The 10,892-nt window shown below is 37.0% G+C and overlaps 1 protein-coding gene across 3 annotated transcripts in view; it reads left to right on the top strand.

Moving 5' to 3' along the window:
- The window catches only part of LOC124171999, a 31,840-nt gene that overhangs the window by 7,880 nt on the left and 13,068 nt on the right, over positions 1 to 10,892 (top strand). For 2 of the 3 annotated variants that reach the window (XM_046551395.1, XM_046551394.1), the window contains exons 5-7: positions 2,349 to 2,480; positions 4,698 to 4,832; positions 7,489 to 7,561. In XM_046551395.1, coding sequence (XP_046407351.1) covers positions 2,349 to 2,480; positions 4,698 to 4,832; positions 7,489 to 7,561 — 340 coding nt within the window. The remainder of the gene's footprint in view (positions 1 to 2,348; positions 2,481 to 4,697; positions 4,833 to 7,488; positions 7,562 to 10,892) is intronic. The other variant, XM_046551396.1, reaches the window with a different exon arrangement.

Genomic DNA, 10,892 nt, shown 5'->3' with positions numbered 1-10,892 from the left:
AACAATTTCATTAAAAATAGTATATTTATGAGGATTGAGGGTGCGTTTTTAAGAAAAGGGTATGTATTTTGATTTGCTTGTATTAATTTTGAGTTTCCACTGAAGGCACCAGGCCTTGACGGAATGAAAGGAAGACTGCAAAGACTGAGAATCAGAAGTATTCTCAACTCTTTTGAATATTTTGCAGTCGTCTACAAAGAGGAGAATTTTGCATGCATTAGAAAGTGCACAGCTCGTAATATCGTCAATGAAGAGGGAAAAGAGAAGAGGTCCAAGAACACTGCCTTGGGGGTTGCCTGAAAGGATGGGGGTGCTTGGAGAAGACGCTCCGTCAAGAACAACTCGCTGAGTGCTGTCGGTTAGGAAATTCGAGAGTATAGATAGGAAAGAGCCGTGGATATTGTAGCAATAAGACAGTTTGTGGATAAGAAGGGTGTGATTGACGGAGTCGAAGGCTTAAGCAAAGTCAATGTAGCAAACATCTAGTTGTGAAGAGGTTTCAAAAGCAGCGGTGATATGCTGATGTAGGATAGATAGGTTCGTAACAGTGGAGCTAGCTGGAAGGAAGCCATGCTGCTGGGATGAGATGTAAGCGATAGTAAATGATAGAAGTTGGTCATGAATAACACGTTCGAATAAAATAGAAAGAATAGGGAGGATAGACACAGGACGATAGTTACTTACATCATCTTTTTTGCCGGATTTTGAAATGGGAGTAATAAGTGCCTTTTTCCAAGTTGAAGGAAATGATCCCTATGAAAAGAATCGGTTGAATAATATACAGAGGGGGATGTGGAGAGAATCAGCTGTTTGGTGCAGAAAGAGTGATCCGAGGCTGTCGGCTCCAGTGGCTTTGTTGGGAGGCAAAGATTTAAGGAGGCGTAGTCTCTCCTCAGGCATAACAGAGACCATGGTAAGTGATTGAGAGCAACTGGATAAGGTGTTGGAAGTTCGAATTGCGGAGTGGGAGGGGTGAAGTTTGAGGAAAAGTATTTGTTCAAAGCCGAAGGTCGCTCTACTCCCGAGAAAGACCCTTGGTCTGATTTAACGATGGTTGGTATTCGGGTTGATTTCCGTTTTGAGTTAAATAATGACCAGAAGCGTTTAGGGATAGAAGCCATGTCATCTGTAATTGATTTGATGCTATTGCTATAATCGCGGCGTAAGAGATTCCGTGACACTCTACGGAGGGAAGAAAATGAGGCATATGTGTGGGGATTTCATTTCATCTTTTTTTGCACCTTTCATTTCATCGCGAAAAATAGATATCGTCATTCAAAAATCATAGAGCATGAAATGCATACTGTAGGAGTAATAATCAAGTTCGATTTAAGTGATTAAAAAGTAATAGGAAAACACCCTATTGCTGATAGTAGATGTGAGTGTTGATAAGACATATCAATCTTCGGACGGCTGGCTATTAATTAATAATCTTGATAATTGCAGAATGATATTTGGAGGAGGCAACGTACAGCTTAGGTTATTTGTGCTTTGTGGAAACGATAGGTAAGGAAGGGTGGAGAGAAACCCAGCGTTGGCATTAGCCTGCTACTAACGTAAGGCACCAAGGGGACCACGGCTTAACGTCCCATCCAATGGAGGGAATGTTGAGCTTGTAACACTTTCTATTTATTTGGTTTCGTGTTACCTTAGGGTATAGAAACACACTTCATTATGAAATAACATTCAAAAAATCAATTTTACACTTTTGTATTTAAAACATCATAAAGGAAGACTACCTAATTGTGCTCAATTTACAATTGGGCATTATAACAAGTGGAATCCATAACTTCCCTTTCTATTCTAATGGGCTTTTGCCTCTTCTTGTCTTCCTTGTGTATTTATAATAATGATATAAGTTCCACTTATCAAGTTCTAGTTATTCCATCAAATGAGAAAGAAGAATAACTTCATTGGCCAAATAATGTTGGTTAAGTTATTGTTTTCTACAGAGGCACCAGAATTGTTCATGAGGGATTATTTAATTTCTACTGAAATCCTGTAATTCAAGTTTTGTGCATGATCAATTTTGTTTCTTATAACCAGTGATGTAACTAGGTATATGCTTTGGGATGGATGAAGGGGTCTGGGGTGTGAACCCCCTAGGCAATGGGGGTCCTGGGAAATTTTTGAAAATGCCATGCCTGGGAATATATTTTACATAATTTTGGCACTTAAAATTTAACGCAGATGCAGTCATTATATGTCAAAACTAGACAATAGTTTTCAATATTTTTTTTTTATCTGAGGCTTTATGGGGATCTATCCCCCTTATACCCCCATAGTTACACAACTGATTGTAACAATTGATTAAAATGTTTATCTATGAGTGTTTCTCTTTCCATTAGGGTGATTTGGGAATATACAGGTCATCTCATGTTAAAGAAGATCAGATCAGTGATAGTGAAGGTGGATGTGTGGACAATGATTTTACTGATGGCACCTCAAGCAAACTGGCGAATGAAGCATCCTCTGATCAGGTAATACTATTTATGAACTATTTATTGTAAGTTTAACTAGAACTGCATCTAAACTTTATTACCATCATAAGTCAGCAATCCTAAAATTGGTTTTATATAGTCCTCCATTGCTCTTGGCTATCTGCATTTCTTTCCATTTATACGGTCTTCTTCTCTTGTACATCCTTAATAATCTGATGCAAAGAACACATTCAGAAGCATTACTTTCCCCTCTTGCAACACACGTGTCCTTTTCTTTTTGGGATTGTCTTTTTCAGGTCATAATTTTTAAGAGAATTCCTTTTTCTCCTATTCTCTGCTCTTCCTTGGTACTTACTCTGACTACCCCTTTTATCTTCAACATTCTTCAGGAGGAACACATTTTGAAAGCCTCCTCTCTTTACTTTTCTGTAACTGTCAATTTTGAAGCCTTGCTGTTGTTTATAAATATGCTCCGTATGTAGTGTGTGGTGCATCGTATCCTTACTTCTGGATTTGTATTCTCAGCTGTGATTATATTCTTCTTTTTAGTAGAATTCTCTCCGTGTCCATGCTATTCTACTGACCGTTCCTTTCTCCTTTCATGCATCATTAAAAGCTATTCTCAATGTCGCGCGATTTGTCTCATTGTAAGGATATGAGACCTTTAAAGAGACAATGAGTGTTGAAACTGTGATCGATAGTGGAGCTGTTTATTTAAATGTGTTAATTATCATTTGTTATTTATATGTTATCACAGGTGTATTGCATTCCCACCATGTTGAAATCATACACTTGAAAGCACTGTCTGATACCTTTTGAGGAAATAAATTGTGAAGGATTCAGTTATTTCCAGTTGAACTGATGGTGTTTTAGTGAAACAGACATTATAGAATTTGGATTTACTACATTTCTAGGATGCATGGTTTATTAACTGTGTATTTAATGTAATACAAATCTTCACATTTCCCCATTCAAGTTATTTAACTTTTGTCTAATAAGGAGTTAATCTACAGATTTCTCTCTTTCGATAACGCAGCATGTCCTTCTGTTATATCTCAACTGCCCAAGTTATTTTACTAACCAAAGCGTTTGATGTTATTTAACTGAATTATAACCCAAAATAAACTAACTTCTCTGTTATAGACCATTTTTACATTTATTGCCTCTATTTCATTATCTCTGGTCTCTGGAATCTCCTGCATAGTGTTACTTGCACACAAGTTTTTGTTATGAGTGAGGTTATACCTGCAGTTTTACAACTCTGGAAACTTATGCTCAGAGGATGATTGCATGGCTTTTGCCAGGATTTTGCAATACAAATAAGAGGTACATATTAGGTAATTAGTAAAGTGGTAAATTCAAAAAACCCAACTTTAAATGATCAAAATTCCTGACTTTCGGTTCAGCTAACAGCATCCAGATTCTAGAACTCTCTACCGCTATCTATTAAAACAACTTGTTCACTTCAATCATTTAAAGAAAGGCTTTACTCCCATTTGAAATCCAGGGCTAAGGTAAGTTTATCATCTTCATTTTATGATGTTATCAAAACTTAATTGAACTATAAATTAGTTTACACAAATGTGTGTTCATTATTATCTTTGTTAGAGCCGGTATTGTTTGTTATTAGGTATTGAATATGTCACAGTTTTTGTCTGAATATATACAGCTTGTTAAGCCTTGCAATGATTGTAAATAATCGTGAAAGCTGAACAAAGACTCTTCTTATCGCTGCTTTTATATTTTTGTCAAAATGCTATTTATTTGTTTAATATTTTTTTGGAGTATAATATGCATCTTGTGTTTATTAGCTATCACAGGTTCTACCTGAAGCATAATAAAAGTATTCATTTATTCATGGATTTCCTTGAGGCTGCTTGCAAGGTAGTATGAATAATGCATTCATAAAAATCAGACTTTAATTTTATTCCAGTGACAAACTCAAAAGTATTACTGTATTTCAATCATTAACACATTCAATGCAGGCCTGATTTTCATTAAAGTTGTCAAAATTGGCCGTTTAAATAAGAAAGAAAAAAGTGGGAGGTTTCCACTCCATAACTTCACTTCAAATACTGCTTTTTACAAACGGCACACATTCTTCGAAAGAGGAAAGCTTGCTAAATGCCATACACGCAGAGGGCTCCTGGCCCAAACGGCAGAGCACATCAATTAATGTGCTCCATATCTTGGCTTAGACAGGACCACGTCAATGGATGCGCTCTGCACTGAATGTGTCAATGATGATGCCTGCAGATTCTCTTGCAGGCTCAGGCCTCTACATCTTCCCATGGTAAGGGGATGGAAGTCGAGAGCTCAGGAGCCATGGTGACAGACCTCAAGTGGAACCTGATTGCCAAGAAGGAACTATCTCCCACGGATAATGACGAGGTATGTATGAAATTCCTGTAATCCAATTAAATTAGTAGATTAAGGATAGACTTTGTATTAAAGCTAAATTTGTTTTCATTATCATAAACAATCGAAAATTGTTCTTTCTACGCAGCAATATAGGCACCCATTTGATTCAAAGGTACCAATAACTGAAGTAAGGGTACTTATCTCAAAATAAGCTTTCTGTTCCTTTTTATGTTGCAACACAACGTGAAGTGAAAAGTTTAAAAATAAGTTGATGAAAATGAAAAACATTTTATTTGCTTAAATTTGAGTTATGTATAATCGTATTCTGTTAATAATTGTTTGAATTTGTAGTGTAATATCAACTTAAATTATTTATTGAGTTGTTTTTGTAATTGTTTTAAGAATGTAAATGGATGCTTCAGCCCATTCAGGTTAGGTTAGGTTTCAGAAAAATAATTCACAAAAAGTGATGTTTCTTTTGTCCATTGAAACATGGTAAAAGATGTAAAATCATGATTCAGCCCAAGAAAAGTGAAAAGTCATTATGAAGTTTGTCATCAGGCATTTTGTAAGCAGGAGATTTTGTAGCCTGGCCTTATATCGATGGGGGTTCTATGCCGGGCCTTCTGTTGGTAACCCAATAGAAAGAGAAGGAAGGCTTTTTCCCCCTTCTGTTTGCCTTTTTTTGAATCCTTCTAGGTCCCTCAAAGGGTATGAACCACTGAAGTCCTTTTACTTGTTTCATCAGCTCCTAGGTTATTAGATGATTAAAATTCCTGCTAACCAGATTTTATGTTCTATATATTTAGGACCATTTTCATCACGCGGATTTCTTGAATTTATGTTTATAGCCCACGCCAAACTATTGGAGACAAAGTCTGAAACTGTTGGTTGCATTTTCTTATTAAGCATGTCATCATTTTGATAATGTTTTCTATTGAATACTCTTTTAATGGAATTATCCGACCAGATTTTGACAGTAAGAGTAAAATCAAAGTGAAGAGTTTAAAAAAATTCAAACTTGAATACAATGTGGCCAAAATGTTTTTCTTTAGGTTAACCAAGTTTCAAAATTTTACTGCAAATCCTTATAGGCTTTCATCACATCCATTGATTGCACTCAAGGCAAATACATAGTTTGTAATCCTACTTACCATAAAATATTACAAGTTTTTGTGCCATGAGAGGAAAACTGTTGTCCTCCTACTCGAATTTCCTCATAGAATCAGATGTTGTCATTGTGGTAATCGCAAAACCTTATTTTTTTGCATTTATGTTCTCTGCAAAAGCATGCTGTATCAAACCTGGAATTCAAAAATAGACTACTGTATTTCTATTGTAAATTCCAGCCTTGAGGAATCGAACTTTCAAAGTAAACTTATAATTTGATAAAAAGCAAGCTTTTAATTTTAGTGCAATGATAACATCTGATTAGTTATCAAAGTTTAACTTGGTAAAAACAGGTTCACAATTATATGTTTAGTATAAACTCTGACAAATACGAATTTTAAAAACAAACAATCTTCTTATCCGATTAGCAGTTGATAATCTTTGGCGGAATCTGGAAAAATTCCACAAAATCAAAAAATACACTGCACTGTCAGATGATCATTGATTCACTACTCAATGCCGATGACTGCTACTGCATTTGGGTGATAGTACATCAACATTGTTCATGATAATACACATAGCACTGGTATTATGTTGCCAGTAGACATCTTGTATTGATGGTACTTGATTCCTGACTAAATTGATCAAAGTCGGTATATTAATAGCTGTAAGTCATGTGTGTTAGTTCCAAATTGGCCTTCAGGAATTGGAAAACTCGGACTGATGACTTGAACTGCTGGTGGAAATACTCATCTCCAACACTTTTAAGAAGTTATAAATTGATATGATTTATATTATTTACAATATATTTTACATCATGTCCATCAGATAGCATTCTAGAACCTGCATATGGATGTCTTTGTAGTGACCCTCATTGGATGTCATCTGAATGACATATAATAGATGTCCATAAGGAACTTCTGGATGTCAAATGGAAGTCCATTGGACAAAATTGCAGTGGCTGGGTTATGACCTTGGTTTCAACTGAGGATTCGTTAACTATTAATTTAAGAATGTTAATGTAATAAGTGCATATTTGTCCAGTTTTTACTTGGACAAAAAAGACGACATTTTTTTTTGTTTGTACAGATTTTTACTTTATTGACAGTGATGTTTTTTTTGAAAAATATTTCCACGTTTCAAAATTATGCCTTCACTTTTTCTGGCAAGAGAATAATGACTTTCAATTTGTGGGTAACATATTATGAGTTCCTTTTCCTTCCTAGTACCTCGCTGAACTTCCTACTAGAAATTAAAGTATATATTGTTATAATTATAATTGAAATTCAGGGATGAAACTATCACCTAAATAACCTTAGTTCTTATAGGGTAGTGTACAAAAAGACATCACTGGCAGAATTATCTAATAATTATAATATTACAATACAGTAGTAATATTATTTAATTAACACTTCCTGGTTGAGAGTGGTGAGAAAATGTTGAACTTTCTGTGTGTTGAAAAATAATGATTTTGTTGAGAAAATATTTTGGAGGAACTCAAAAATTTTGATGCAATACATTCGATAAATCAGTTCGTCAAGCCTTTCGTTAAAAATTCTAAATTTCTTACTTTCAGCCTACATTTATGGAGGATGGGGAGCCAATTGAGAAAATCACTATGGCCCTTGATTCTACTACTGAGGCATTGGGTGAGTGCTCAAAAGGGGCTTGCAAATAATACATGGAGGAATAGGGTGGTTTCCTATTATTTTTTTATTTCCTAAATCGAAAGACTATTACTCCTGGAGTATGCTTTTCACAGTAATAGATTCTTAAATCACGATTTCTATTTTTAGCGATTAACTGAAAAGTGGAAATTTTCAAGCACGCAAAAATGCGATGGCTAAGTATGAATGGCGGGAAAAGCCCGTGTGATGTCATTCTGGTTCCTGCTGCTGCAAAGTGGGGTGACCTAAGGGCAAGGCTTAGAGCGCTGCTAGGCGCAGGCTGCCTATGCAGGCTGCTAGCAGGTAGAAGGGTACACTGCTAGCAGGTAGCGCTTGGCGTAATACCTTATCAAACGAAGGAAACTACCCCACAATAGCCAGTTTTAATAGGTGGTTATTAAGACATGTTACTCTGAGCTCTGTGCCTCATGCATGCATTGGTAATCTCAGATGATGTAAAACTCCTATCTACTCGTATAGAAACTAGGTCCCTGTGACGTCTCGTGGAGTGGCATCGCATGGGCGCCAATCTGCCCTTTTTCAAATGTGGTTAAAATTGACCATTGCCATTTGCATAAACTGGGATTTCTAAAACCAAATCATTTGTATATTATAAACACACTAATGGTGGGTAACGAATTGCAATCAATGCCTTTCATTTTCTTTGATAAAGGAAACTACCCTATTTTTGTAAATGATTGTGAAAGATGAAGCTAATGACATAGAAATCCATCCATACTTTCTTTTTTTAGTTTGCTTGCCAATTGAAATGGGGAGAGAAGTTATCTTTTAAAAGATTTTGTAATTGTGTGGTATTTTTTTATGATTTTCCCAAGCAAAATATTGCCACAAATTTTGGTCGGAGATATTCCTACCCAGGTGAACGAATGCTGAATATATAAATTTCCTAACTCTTCCCCATTTATGACGGTCGTGGGTCTGTGATGTCTTTGCTTCAGGACCTAACACAGCATGGCTTAGGCTTTACCCTCGAAATCCGGGAGCAAGTACCCAGACCCTTCGTCTTATATCACCCCTCTTAGTGGTGAGGGACTGCAGTCATGCAATTGTTTGTCCAGTCATGTGGCAAAATAAATATTTGTTCCTTTCTCAAAAAATATAAACTAAGAATTGAATTATTTGCCTTTTGAGCAGCGTTCACAATTTTTGAATGAAATTAAATGGAACATATTAACATACGTCAGATTTTGGTATAAACATCAGCATGGAAATTTTTGCTGCATTAATATTGATGTTAGAGCTTGGTTCAAAATTTGATAATTCTCAGAGTGAAACAAGGAATTCAATTGAAAGTCTGTAATTTACGTTCGAGAAACAGTTGTCCATGTAGCTAATTAATATAAACAGAGCATGATTGACTGCAAACCAATGCCACTGGTAGCGTTATAAACCCTGAAAGCAGAGAGCCCAACTACCCTCTGGAGTCCGAATTATTGCCGAGTCCCTGCTAGGGAGGGTGGAAAAGGGTTGGTGCTGAGAGTGTGTGGTTATCTGTGACACCCTTCATAACAAAGGTCCAGCAAAAGTGCTCCGAACGGAGGGGATGGAAGAGTCTCTTTGAGGCTCAGTACAGCAGTCATGCTGAGGGGAGAACTCCACCGTCTTGAAGGGGTTAACTACTTGGATCAGTGGCCAGGAACATTTTCTTTGTGGCTTATTGAAATGCAGCATTTTTTGCAGTGAAGATTGTTACTAAGATTCATACGCCTTAATTGAGCTGAGGTTATTACCTTTAGGACTGGTTTATTGAAAAAAATAGCAATACATGACCAGAATAGAACACTTGGCTGAGAATCGAGTATCCAAAAGTAAATACATATCAGCGCTCATGGAAAACGTTAGCATGGAACCTGGTCAAAAAAGTGCAAAAATTAGCATCATATTTGGTCCAATTTTAATAAGTTGGAAAATAAGGTGGAATTGTAAAACAAGTGCAATCATATTCACTTTTTTCCAGATGTTGGACATTGTATTTTGTTAGGTTTAACCAAGAAGAGGGCAGTTTCCTTCATCAATGAAAACGATAGGCATTGATTGGGATTAGTTATTTTTTTTAGGTTGTCCACAAAATATGTGTCAACATGGAAGGAGCCCGAAAAACAATCACCTATCAACTCACTGCGGAAGCCTCCTTATTAATTTTAAGGTCTCCAATTTTTTAAATCCTGAATAATCAGTTTATTTTCAACTTTTGTCTCCATCGCTGGAAAGGGGGAACATTTAGCTATTTTTCTAAATAGTGCCCTTAGGATTAATTACTTTTGGCATTATTGTAACTGGCCTTTTAATTCTAATGTTGTGCTGCTCTCCCTGTATTTTTAACTGACGACTGCTTCTTGCAATGCATCGTCTTAGTTGAATATTTGTCTCCTTAGGTGTTTTTCGAGAACAGGATACAAAGTGGTATTCGCTTGGGCCTATGTCAGAGTGGTAAGGAGGGTGGCGTATGATATCCCAGCCAAATTCATGGAATAGGATGGTCGTTTGATATCTATCATGTGAACGCGCACTGTCATAATGCAGACACACTCCTATGAGACTCATCTGGCAGAAACTGCATCGTAACGGAAGGCCTCTGACCTAGTATTCCACACAGAGATGTAGCTACAGCCTTCATCAAGACATTTCTTTATCCCATGAAGAGTAATTCTCTGGTTATTGCATGCCAAATCGTCAATTTAAGCTGCTGTTGATACCCCGCCCTGACTGCTGCTCACCATGGACGTTTTTCCATCCAACAGGAAACTCCTGGCAGCATTTCCTCACATTTTTTATGTCTATACAATACTCACCGTACCCTACCATCAACTAGGAATGAATGTCAATCGGGAAAATCTTATCGAGTGACTGAGAGTAGTTCGCACTTTGTAGTGGTTAAGCTGTGGGTTAAGCAGTGGTTCTGGGTTCGTCGTAAGGTAAAAGATTTCTGGGCACCAGTATGGGATGCAGCGTAAAGGGAAATACATAAGGGCGCCCATACTCAGAATGGTGACAACTCCCCTGTTGGAGGGAGTAATTCCCTCAGAAAGTTGGAATGATCGCGCTAGCGTCCAAACCACTCCCTTTTCATCACCGGGAATATGGGGAAGGGAAATGGGATAACAAATAAGGGATACACTTAACCTCAACTACCTACACTCCTGGAACTAGCCTCGACAAAAAGAAAAACAAACACTCCCAGTAAAAATAGCTGACTGCCTACGGTAATCCTCATGCTCACGTTCGAAACGACTCCTCGCTCTCTCTCTCTCTCTGCCGCTCGGGATATACGTTCCGTCCACCGCCTACTGCG

The sequence above is a fragment of the Ischnura elegans genome (assembly GCF_921293095.1).
Source record: "Ischnura elegans chromosome 13 unlocalized genomic scaffold, ioIscEleg1.1 SUPER_13_unloc_1, whole genome shotgun sequence".
In the NCBI taxonomy this organism is placed as follows: Eukaryota; Metazoa; Arthropoda; class Insecta; order Odonata; family Coenagrionidae; genus Ischnura; species Ischnura elegans.
Note: the sequence above shows the minus strand (reverse complement) of the source record. Positions and strands in the feature narration are given on the sequence as shown.